The following is a 12580-nucleotide window of genomic DNA, read 5'->3' on the forward strand; positions in this document are numbered from 1 at the left end:
TATTTAGGGGGAAAGGTCACAGGCACAGGGAACAGCTAATGCAAAGGCCCTGGGGTTGTAGGTACTTGGCCAGGAGGCCAGGATGGCTGGAGCACAGTCATCAAGAGAAGAGTTGTAGGTGATAAAGCCAGATTGAATATTCGATCTGGAGCTATGGTGAGGATATTGGATTTCACTGAGTGAGCTGGGAAGCACAGCAGGCATGGAGGGGATGCTGAACAGATGGATGACATAACCCAATTTGTGTTCAAACGGTTCTAGGGTGGGCTGAGCTGATAGCAGTGGAGGTGGTGAATGGAGAAAACTAAAATCTGAGATAGTTTTAGAACCTAGGACCAATAAGACTTGGTCTCCGGACTGAATGGTAAGGACAATTATCTCCTGAGGGCAGTTTCTGAGTGCTCCCCTCGGCCTGGCTATGGACTACAATGGTCAGAGGCCGCCATGGGAAGAGACAAAGGCTCAGAGCTCAGTCTTGACGTCAGCTACCTGATTGTTGGTGGTAGGGCTGACAGCCATGTCCAGGAAGCCCATAGTCCCATGTGAAAAAGAGCTCTGCTAACAGCAGCCCCATCGGGGTCAAGCCTGCACCCTGATTCTTTTTGCTGCCTGACCTGGGGGGAAATAACTTTTCTTCTCTGAGCCTCAGTTTCCTCATCAGGACACACCTCACTGAGTTGTTCTGAGGAGTAAATGAGATGCTGTGAGTCAGGTGCTTCATGTGGTGCCTTGAACACAGTAGGTGCTCAATGTTTAAAATGCAAAACAAAACCAAGATGCTTCCCAATGGTCTGAGGGCTGAGTGCATCCCTCACTGTTCTCGGGGCCAGAGAGTTTACCAGACACAGGCTGTGCTTGGCCTCAAACACACCGAGCCCACTTCCTGCATGTCCCTCAAGGGGCAGGGGACCCAGGTGGCCATCCTGTCATCCCCCAGGAGACAGAGACAGGAAGTCCGGATTTCTCTCACAGCCCCAATACTGATCTGCTCTGTGACCTTGAACCAGGAACCTTTGTTTCTTATGCTGGGAAGGGGAGGAAGAATGAAGGGAGGAAGTTTCATCCTAAAGGAACAGAAAGGTTTGTCATTCACTGTTCAGGGGCTAGAAAACTCAAAAAAATTACAAAAGAAAAGGCTGGAGCGGAGTAAAGCTCCATCTGTTTCCATCCTGTGAGCTTCAACCCTGGATGTGTGGCCGCCCTCTGCCAGGAGGGCTTATGACATAGTTAGGGAGAAGTAAGGACAAAGAATGTGCAGTTTGATTTCTCAAGTAACTGGGATGATGAGGGGAGATCAGGAGATGGGTGGGATTTCTGGCCTCCTAACAGACCCCTTTGAAGCCACTGTGAAATGGCAATGACCTAGACCAAGGGGTTTCCAGCTGTGCTCCACAGACCCCAAGGCCCTAGGAGGTGCCCAGGGCCACTACGGGGCTGAGGCACCCCTCCATGCCCTCCTTCAGCCAGAGTGGCTGGGTTTTGATTTTCTCCATTGAGGTTTCAAGGGTGCTTTCTTTTAAGAAAGAATACCGGCTGTAAATTCACAACTTTTGGGGCCAGGCAAGTAAAATAAATGAATGAAACAGGTCAGCTATAAGATGGTGAGGTATGTGACAATGGAGGGGACACAAGTTGTCTGCTTGGCTGCTCCACAGTCCCCTCCCCCATCACTGATATGCAGGGGTGGGGCCCAGTGTCACTTTTCCAGAGAAGCCAGAAATCCAGATTTGTGTGTGATGAAGTCCACATGCCACCAAACCATACAGGTCCGTGAGCCATGAGTTTGCAACCTCTGGCCCAGAAGGATGGAGCTTACAGCAAAGAAGAGTGAAGGCGGAGGAGGCCAGAACCCAGAAGACAGTCTCTCCCCTGCCTCCTCCCTTAGAGCCAGCTAGACGGCGACACCGTACTTACTCAGCTCCGAGATGCTCCCCACGCAGGTGGCCAGGAGGGACTGCTCCAGGGTCCGGAGCTCCAGCTGAGCGTAGGCGTCTGCGCGCTCATCCTGGCCCAGGGACCCGCCGCCATTGTAGGGACTGAAGTAGGCCGGGAGGGAGAGGACACCTGTGGGGAGACAAGGCAGGCAGGTCACCTCAGGGAGGAAGCAGAGCTCTTGGGAGAGCAGGGTCAGTGGCAAACGTCAAGGCTCCACTTGAGAACAGCCGGCCCTTACTGTGGACAGTGCTGCAGGGCCAGAGTGAGGAGGGGTCCCCTTGGAGGCGTGATGCTAAGCCAAGTGGAGACCAGGAGCTGCACAAGGAACTGGCCACTGAGGCTTGTGGGCCACACAAGAACTCACTCATGGTTTCCATCCCAGCGCCATGGCCCAGCTGGTCCGTAACCTCGCGGAGAAGGTCCCCACTGGTGAACGCTGCTGTGACGTTGCTGTGACTTCCTCAAAGCCTCGATTGACCACATTTTGGCACTATGCCAAGGTGGAGCTGATTCCTCCAACCCCTGCTGAGATCCCCACAGCTATTCAGAGCTTGAGAAAAATAGTCTGCCGTGCTCAAACGGGTAGCTTCAAACAGCTCACAGTTAAGGAAGCATTGCTGAATGGTTTGGTGGCCACTGGGGTGCAGATGTGGTTTTATGTTGGCGAGATCATAGGCAAGCTTGGCATCAGTGGCTATGATGTTTGAAGACCAATCTTTAACATTTGTTTCTTTTTGGTGTATTATTTGAATGTTCTTGGACCATCAGTGATCAGAATAGTATTGAATAAAAAAAGATGTATTAAAAAAACACACAACTCACTTCTTCACTTCCTTGTTCACTGGATACCTGCAGAGTGCCTCAATGGGCCCGGGGGCCGGGCGCCGGGCGCCAGCGACACTCAGGGTGCTGGGGTGACAAAGAGGCCTGGCTCTGTCTTCATGGAGCTCAGGGGATGGCCGAGCCAGGCATAAATCTCCACCTCGCGGCCTAAAGGGCAGCATCGCCCCAGGCCTCTCACTGCCTTCACTGCCCCCTTTCCTTCTTCAAGCCACCAGAGGGACTGGGAGAAACCACAGGGAAAGAGACACTGCCTTCTCCCCTCCAGGGGAGGACCCATCCCAGCCGCTGGCCAAGTGCAATTAGTGTTTTTCATTAGCACTCCAGCGACAGAGGAACAGAGTTGTCAGCATCCATCCCACAGGGGGAGAGCCTGTAAATTTCTCCGGCTCACTGTGCGGCTTCTTAGAAAGTACCAGAAAGGCAAAATCAGACTGGCTTAAAATTACATGGTGGTTCCTAAGAGCATGTGGTCAGAGATTCCCAACTTCGGGTAACTGCTGTTTCTTTGATCAATGCCTCTTTGTTCACCCACCCTGGACTTTTTTTAAGGAAAATACCCACAGGAATTTAATCAGCCAGTTTTGGGGAAAATCTCTTAAAATTCCTTGAGATAACTGGAGGCCGCTGGGGTGTGGCCAAACGCGGGTTAGATTTCCCTATCCTAAACACAGAAATGGAACAAGGATGGCAGCAGCCACAGGGCATGTAGGAGAGGTTGAAACAGGGCCTTGGAGCTGGGATCTCTGGGTGTAGGGGTCTGGCGCTGTCACTTAAACCAGCGGTGTGATCTTGGGCAAGTTGCTTCATTTTTCTGTGCCTCCGATTTCCCGTGTGTTAACTAGAGATAAGCAAAGTACATAGCTTGTGTGGCCGTGACAATGAGCTGAGTTGCTGGACATCGATGCCTGGACCAGCGTGTGGCTCAGAGGAAGTGCTCTGTCAGGAGCTGTGGCTATTATTTCCTCTGTGTACTGGGAATGTGGGCTTCGTTCACACTCTCTCATTTTTCCTTCAACCAGGTAGGCACTGCTGTGTCCACGTTCGATACAGGGAGACTGATGTTTGGAGAAATGAACAACTTGTCAACTAAGTAGCAGAGCTGGGATTCGAACCTGGCTCTGACGGACTCTAGATCATTCATACTTAACTCTCTGAAAGCCCAGATCCAATGAACACACCGCCAAGCTCCCCGACAGCTGACTGGATTTGGTGGCGTGTGTGTGACAACACTGCTATATTATTACTGCCCATTTCACCTGCAGGAGCCCCCGTACTGAGCCCCCTGTGTGTTCCTCTTTCTTGGGGCCAACGCACATGGCAGTCCTCCTCCTGCCCAGATCCTGACCACCCTGCAGGTTCAGGGGACGGTCAGCCCTGCCCTGCCAGCCTGCCCTTCCCTTGACCCAGCCTCCCTGCCCTTCCTGCTGCCTCCCTGGAGCTGGGCACCGCTTTGGAGTGGCTGAGCCCCTCCTCTCACCTCCCTCTGCCCCTTTTGATGGCAGCGGGCCCCCCTCACATCCGGCTCACGGACTTGGCAAAGCCCCGCATCAAAGCACTTCCTCAAAGCTGTTTCCAGTGGGAGCCGGAGGGCATGACCGGGTTCCCCCTGCCCTACGCCCCAAAGCAAAAAAGCCCTCGCCCTGACAGATGAGTACCCATTAGGAAGAGCTGGGGCATTGAAACAAGCAAAACAAGAGAGCGCCTCATGCCCGCGGGCACCGCAAGCTGAACCCAGGACTGCCCAAACACCAACTTGGGGAAGTTTGCACACAGCTACGGGTCCCTGTGCAGGTCTGGTTCCTCCTCTTCTCTCCGTTATTAATCTCCAGAAACAACACTGGGGACATGTGGATCAAATTTGCAGTGCTTAAAGCAAGGGAATAGGAAATTCAGCTGATTTGTCAAAGGATTCCCAGAGAGAAATATTATGTCAATGGATCTAGTAACAGGAGCTGGCAGCTCCATTAATAATAGTTCCCATGTTCCTAGTCATCACCCACCCACAGGGACTTTCACTTAATACTGTGGCAAAAGTAATTATGAACCTACTATTAATAATAGTAGTTGATAACATTACAGATTTTGCATAGTACCTTTTGCTCTTAAGAGACTTTTTACATCAAGTAATGAATTCTTCCAGCAAGGAAGGGAAGGCAATTATGATCAATAGTCATATTATCAATAATGCCATTATTGGGGACTGACTACATGCCAGGCACTGTGATAACTTACTTGCATGATCACACAGAATCCAAGACTTTGCAAGGTACCCAGTCATACCCATCTTCCAGATGAGAAATCCAAGGTCCCCCAAAGTTCAGTGACTTGTCCTAAGTTATTGAGGGTCAGAAACTGTTCTGGGGCTAAAATTTCAATCTCTTGATTTCTGAAATAAAATGACGTTCTAACTCTGGTCACCCTGTCCTTTAGTTGAAAGCACTGGAATATTTTCAAGAAGAGGGGTTCTGTTTGGGCCCTGGTTTGATAGGAGGAAATTCAAAGTAAGACCCAGAGATATGACTTTCCTTTTCATGGGTCCCCAGGCACCTCCTGCCAAAATCCTTGGAGGTCTCCCCGGAAACTCTACATATGAAAGGCTGTGTCTTTTACTCCCTCTGATCTTTCCAGAATTCAGTTCCACAGCTTGTCTTCCAAATCTGCCCCTTAAGAAAGTGTTTTTTACGTCAATCGAAATTTTTCTCTCTCCCACATAAGCCCGTTCCTCAGAAGCTCTCCCTGAAGATATTTCCAGTTCTCACTGGAAAATATTTACTTTAAATTCTCTCAACACTTCGAGGCCTTCCTTGCCTCGCACAAATTCCCAGCTTTAGGATATGGACCCAGTGCAAGGTCACTCTGTGAAAAGAGATTTCAAGAAAAAATTAAAAAAGAGCTTTTTCCCCCCCTTCCTATTTAGTTAAATGCTTAGGAAAAGTTATTTTAGTCATGATGGAAAAGAAAGCAGGCTGGAATATTTCCCTTGATCCCTTTATTAGTTAAAAAGGACACTCCAGATCAAGCCCTGATGAGCTGTGTAAGAGTTACAGAGAAACCGCACATGCATCACTCAGATCACGACTGTGAGGCGGACTCCTGAGTGTGGGGCAGTGGGCACGGGCCAGCTACCAGTGTTTCTGTTGAAACAGTGGCCGCTCCAGTGCGCTCTCACCGCACGCGAAGCTCCACATTTCTCATTGTGTAGGAAGAACTGTAATCTTCCATCACTCAGTTCTTCTCAGGCCAGGTGCCCAGCCCTTGGATCTGGGAACTCATTAGCTCATTTCCCAGGGCGCAGCCTCCTTCACTGTCCAGGCCTCTGAGCACAGGGCCACCGCCACCCAGTTGCCCAACAACACACACGTGAGTCATCCTTATCAAGTCCCTCCCTCCTCCTGCACATCCAATCAACCAAGCCTTGCTCCTTTAACCCCCTTCAAGTCCCGGAAATCTGTCACTGCTGTGCCCCAGCGGGGACAGCGTCTGCCCTCACTGGCTAGGGTGGCAGCCTCCTAGTTTGCCTCCTGCCTCTAGTCTTACCCCGCCCCTGCCATCCTTTCCTCTGGTCACCTTCCTCTGGAGCTTCGCACTCTTCAAGGACTTCCCCACTGCCCTTACCAAGAAGTTTAAACTCCCTTCCACAGTTAAGAATTCTTATTTCTTTCTCTGAAATTTAGAAATGGAAACTATTCTGCCGGTAAAGGGGGAATTCCCAGCACCTCCCAGGAAATCAGTCAAGCGGAGGAGCCTGTGCATACCTGATCACGTTTCTCCAGGCTGCTTTCCCAGCCTTGGGCACTTGGCTCTGCTCCAGCTCAGGGTTTGGAAAAGCAACCTGATTCCTTTCTAGGTGGTTCTCCACCAGCGCCCAGAGAGGGCGCCATCGAGTTAAATGGGGCCCCACTGCCGAGGAGACTGGGAACCCCGCCTTCTTGCTGGTGGTTGCCAACCAGGAATTCAACCTGGGTTTCAGCTTGTGGCTTCTGAGTCAGCCCCAAGCCAGAGGCAGATGGACTGCATGTTGGGTTGACAAACTGGACTTTGAGTGCAAAGGTTTTTCAGAAGCAGGGATTAGCCCAAAGGCCCTATCAATGGGTGCTGTTTCATTCTCTCCTCTGTAAAACCTGGGGGTTGATTCTCAAGTCTTCTCCATCACCAGGATCCCACTGCCCACCTGGCGCCTCCACACTCTAGCTCTAAAGTACACCCCTTACAGCCCTCTCCCCACTTTCATTCCAACATTTAACTTCTGAACTGTCAACAGTGGGAATGAACAGATCTTGTTATTACCATTTCCTACAGTTTAGTTCCCCGCCCCCCCCCCCAAGCTATAATCCCCCCACACACAATTTTAAATGTAAAGAAAATATTCTTTTTTTGTGAAAACTGGATGATTTATAGTTTGGCTTTTCTGAGCAGCCATCAAGACTGTAACATAACTGTCCCCTCAACTCAACAAAACATTACCAGCTTTGTCCCCAGAATTGTAAACCTCCTTTTCAGGTCACAGTGACTGCAGTGGGTCCAGCTACCTGTGCAAGCCTGTGTGGGTAGCACCCTCTCCTGTCCCTGCCCCCCCACAATCCCCACCAGAACCCCCCCACTCTGGCCACCTGGCCCAAGGAACCTCATTTGTGAAGACAGCAAGGCCACTGCCTGTCTCCTGCTTCTTTAAACTGAAAACTGGGATGGGAGGATTACTCCTTTACTGCCCTGGTGAGGAAACTTGGCAGGGTGTCTTCTGCCAGTTTTCTTAGGAGCTGGAAGCCTGGGTGGGGTTCAGTCCATAAGCTTCTGAAAATAAAAATTATATTGCCCCACTGAATGGTTTCCAAGTAGCCCACACAATCCAACCTTTTTAATTAAAAAAAAAAAAAGTATTTCCATTCTCTGATCTGGAACTTTATATATAGTATGTTTAATGCTCAGTCGTGTGTTAGTCACAATGAAACAAAGTGCTGAAAACTTAAAGCATGACTCTTTTCAGAGAGACCCGAATGAAGTATAAGGGCAGTTGATTCTAAAACAACCTCACTGAATTGATTTCTCCTGAGAGTCTAGATCCAAAGAGGTTGGGATGTGTGTTTGGGGGAGGAGGGAGTGTTGAGGCAAAGGAAAGATGGAGGAAATAAGAAGAAAAGCCTGGTGAGTTGTTAATCATTCATATAAAAATGATTTAAAAATAATTGAAGATGGGACCACTGTACTGTGAGACCCAAGAGTTCAAGTGAGGAGAAAAGGTTGGGAGGCAGGGAGAGAGAAGAGTTGGGGGGCAGTATCTAAATTGAGTTTGGGAAGCAGGTTTTAACAGTGGGTTAATAATGAACAGAGAGGCTAGCACATACTGTGTAATACTCTATGCCAGGAATGGAGAACCAGCATTTGAAAACCCACAAAACCCCTAGCAGTGGTCTTATTACTATTAGCTATTAACTAGTATATTACTAGGCCTATTTACCAATGAGGGACACTGAGGTTTAGATGGGCTAAGGTCACAAGCTAGCAAAGGGCAGAGGTGGGATTCAGACCCAGCCTGCCCGACGCTGGAGTCCGCAACAGTAACCCCCACACCACACTGACCCCCACATGAGGCTCCCCCCATTCAGGCCCAGGAACAGAACCCTTCCTTCACCACTCGCCAGTCCAGCTAGCACTGCACTCTCCCCTTCTTTAAGGTCAGGAAATTAAAAGCAAACACAACCATGCTCCGGTTGACACCTCACTGTGGTGGAGTTATCAGAACAACTTGAGCTAAAGGTGGTCTTCCAGTTAAGTCAGGCCCAGGGGCCAAGAGCTCACCATGAAATAGTAAATAATAATGCACATTTACGACTGACCAGGGAGCCTGGGGCTAGAGAACCCGGGGTGAGATCAAAGGCAGCAGGCTCATTGCCAGCATCCCCAATTCTCTTTAAAAAGATGGTAAAAAGCGAACCTCACCACGTATATAGGGCTGGAATTCATTTCCCTTTGAGTTCTCGCATTCTCGGGCCTGCTGGTGGTGGCCCTGCTTGGAAAGCTGGTCTTGGGGATGACTCTTTCCCCTCCAGCTGGCAGCAGCCCCTATGACCTCCGACCTCAGGGCTGGCTCACCCAATTCTCAAGCAGGGCAAGGATTTGAGGGGGGTGGTAGGGGCCACCATGAAACTATAACAGACCAACAAAGCAGTGGCAGTGACCCCAGAATCCCTATTACAAATGCTGGATCACTGATATTTTCGTGATTTGTTTAATTAATTTACACGTCAGTCTGTCATAGACCCCGAGGGTGAATATTGGGTACCTATAAAAGAACAAACTAGTAGAGATCACAGATTGCTGCCTGATTTTTTTTTGAAGAAAAAATACTAATAAAATGCAGTCTGTTCACTGCCATTTCTCCTCTTTGCAAGAGTAAAATGAAGCCACAGTAACCAAGCAGCTCAATTTCAGGAAGTTAAACCTACAGGTGAACTCTGGAAAAACCAGCAACAGTCACAACTCTGGGCAGTGTGGAGCAGAAAACACAGGTGCCAACTACTGAGCTTCTTCCTGTGGAAAAAGCTCTCTGCAGTGTTTTAGAATACTTTTTAAGAGATTTTGGGTGGCCTCTCTCCAAAGTATTGATGTAACACATCGGGAATTTGAGTGACCCAGGAAGCATGTGTCTTGGAACTGCCACCACTTAAAAAAGAAAATCCACCACATGGCCACGGTCCTTTGTCAAATGTCGTCCTTGACCCTCGGTGTGTAAGCACACTAATTCCATGAGCCAAGGGCAACCCTGAGCCACTTTCGTATAAAAGCAGCACGCTCAACACACACACACACACACGCACGCACGCAGAGTAAATAGAAGACCTGAGATGGAGACAGACAGGTAAAGTTACCACCCTAAAATATCGGCCTTTTCCCCACCAGTGCACACAGCACCAAGAAAAGGGGGTTCTCTCTAGCCAGTGTTATAAAAATGTTCTGAACTACCCTGCTTTCTAGCCTTTGTAAATGAGTATGATTTATCGGTGCAGGAAAAGTGATAATCATGACTGATGTATTTAGAAGAAGAGATTGATAGAATGTTTCTTCAGAGCAAAGGAATATCCATAATTTCAAATATGGCAGAAAATTAGTTACCAGAAATTAAATTTTTATATAAAAAAAACAAGGGAATGTTAGAATAAACAAACCTATAATCTAGTTACTTGTAAAGGGCTCAGAATGGAGGTCATCTAACATAAAAGAGCTGCTTCTGCATGGGAGAATTTTAGATGATTTTTCCCTCCGTAACTCTTCACCCTGTTTTCTCCTGATTAAATAATGATTTATGTAAGTCAAGTTCTTATGCCATCCCCCCTTAAGCTTCTACAGTGCTGTGTGTCAACTGCGTCTCAATACAAATGAAAAGTGTGTTTTAATGAAAATTAAAGCATTGTTACAACCATTGCGAGCTCATGGAAGCAAATAAAAAGTAAATAAGGAAAACCTGGCTGTCTTATAGAAATGATACTAAAAAAATAAGATTAGGGAAAAGGGTAATTCTTTTGGAGGGAACTCTGGCAGAAACCATTCTATACTGCTAACCAGGAGGTGAGGTTTTGCCCCCATGCCTCATTCCAGGAATCGGCCCTTCTGAGAGCCAGCCCCTTCGCCTGGCCAGGTGCGGGTGGCTCGGTGGCTGCATCAGCAGTGGGACTTCCTGTGTGACTTCCTGTGGTATCTTCCCGACACTGGGCCCAGCTGTGTGCCCACGGCACTGAGCCTGTGTGATTATGACGCAGCCAAGCGGTTGCCTGGACCTCCAACCCCTGCAGTGGCCGCTGTGGGCTGCAAGGCGCTGGGATCCGAGAACAGGGAGAGCTGGGGAAAATCCTCATGCCACGCGGCTGGAATCACCGCGCGTGGAAAAGGAGCCTCCCACAGCCAACACCCGGTGGGGGCACAGGTGGGCCTGGGGGTGGGAAAGGAAGCAAAGCTCCTGCTGGGAGTGGTTCCTGAGCTGCATCCGAGGCTAGAGAGCAGTGCTGCTAGCAGGAAAAATTGAGTAGTGGATAAGCTGTCAGCCCAGAGGGGAGGCGAGGGATAAAGGAGCCCAAGCACCCACAGTGAGCACCAGAAACTTCCTGGGGGTTTTATAAAAAGATGCAAATGTCACAAGGTCCGGGGCAGATGGCCAAGGTGTTTATTAGTAGAACATGAATGCATTAGTCAGAAATGTACAGTGCTAGAGCCCTTTTAGCAAATATAAAAAGTTTCAGCCGGCTTTGGGTTCTTGGTTTCCATTTCAAAGGGCTTTGACCATTAGACTCTCCAGATGATTTAACAGCAAGAGGCAGGGAGATGAGGGTTCCAAACTCAGCTTTGCCTCTTACTAGTTGTGAGACCTTGGACTAGTGTGTACCCTCTCTGAGCCTCAATTTGCTCACCTGTGTGTCTATACGCCTAACAATAGCTCCTGATTTACAGGACTGAGGATTAAAAGAAGCTAAGACAGTAAGCACTTAGCAATGTGCCTGAGACACAGGAAGCATGTAGCAATGTTTATAATTGTTTTTTATATCTTTATTGATTTCAGAGAGAGGAAGGGGAGAGGGAGAGAGAGATAAACATCAATGATGAGAGAGTCAACACTGATCGGCTGCCTCCTGCATGCCCCCCCGACTGGGGATCGAGCTGGCAACCCTGGTATGTGCCCTGACCGGGTATCGAACCTCGATCTCCTGGATCCAAGGTTGATGCTCAACTGCTGAGCCACGCCCGGCTGGGCTGGGAATATGCTTATAAATGGCCTTGCCAAGCCCCAGGGTCAGTGGCTTTGGGATAAAGCCATCCGTTACCCCATAAAAGTACTTATCAACATTAGGAGGAAGGGATGGACCCAAGGTCAATCTATTCTATTATTTTCCTAAAGGCCACTGTGGGCTGTGCTATTGAAAGAACAAGCTTTACTCACACAGATGGGTCACTTACTCGGCAATCATTCACTCATTCTGCACTCATTCATTCAACAGCTGCTTATTTTGATGACCTAATAATGGGCCAGAAGTGGCTGTGCTCTGGGGACATAAAAACAATGTCTGCAGTCTAGTGAAGGCGGGCAGACGGCATACCAGCCAAATCGATATTGTGTGGAGATGGCTACAATAGAGTCAACACAAGGAACCTACAAGAAGGGTCTCTAAGCTGGACTGCCCAGGCGCTTAGGGTCAAGGAAGGTTTCCTGCAGAGACAGAGAGGAGAAGCTCTGAGTGCAGGGTGGAGCCTGACAGGCTTCCTGGGAGGGGCCAGGGTAGATGGGAGGGTCACAGAGCCTAAGGGGCTGGGACTCTGTTCTAAGGCAATGAGGGCGACTGAAGGAAGGGGTTTAGGCAGTTGAGGGATAGGGTCATACGTACATTTAGACAGATAACTCAGCAGCGGTGTGGAACGGGATGAGAGGGTAGGTTACAGAGCCCACTGCGGGCAGAACATGCACACTCCCCCCCACCCCACCTTTCCCATGGACCTCACTGTCCCAAATCTACCCCGGCCGACGAGGGGCTCTCATGTCAACCACGCTGCTCATTCCTTTTAGGTCTTCACTAAGCACTGAAACATCAAAGACAGAAGTGGCAGATTATATTTTTCGGAACTAAAATTCATTAAGAGATCATTTTTAAGCCTAAATAAGTGAAAGCCATGTTTGACTACTTTTAAAATTGGTGATGTTCCTGGATCAACTTTAAGCAGTCAGCAGATTTCCATCTATCAGGCTCCAAAAGGTAACTCACCAGGAACAGGGAAATTTGTACAACACGTGTCTCGAGATCTGGGCCAGAACAGACACCCC

General features: G+C 49.1%; 1 protein-coding gene across 1 annotated transcript in view; it reads right to left on the bottom strand.

The window, feature by feature from the left end:
• Window positions 1-12580, bottom strand: part of ABTB2 (ankyrin repeat and BTB domain containing 2) — a 147236-nt gene that overhangs the window by 35233 nt on the left and 99423 nt on the right. The window contains exon 2 of the mRNA XM_081153182.1: window positions 1915-2064. Within this exon, the coding sequence (XP_081009308.1) occupies window positions 1915-2064 (150 nt within the window). The remainder of the gene's footprint in view (window positions 1-1914; window positions 2065-12580) is intronic.

The sequence above is a fragment of the Miniopterus schreibersii genome (genome assembly GCF_964146895.1).
Source record: "Miniopterus schreibersii genome assembly, chromosome: 12".
Classification (NCBI taxonomy): Eukaryota; Metazoa; Chordata; class Mammalia; order Chiroptera; family Miniopteridae; genus Miniopterus; species Miniopterus schreibersii.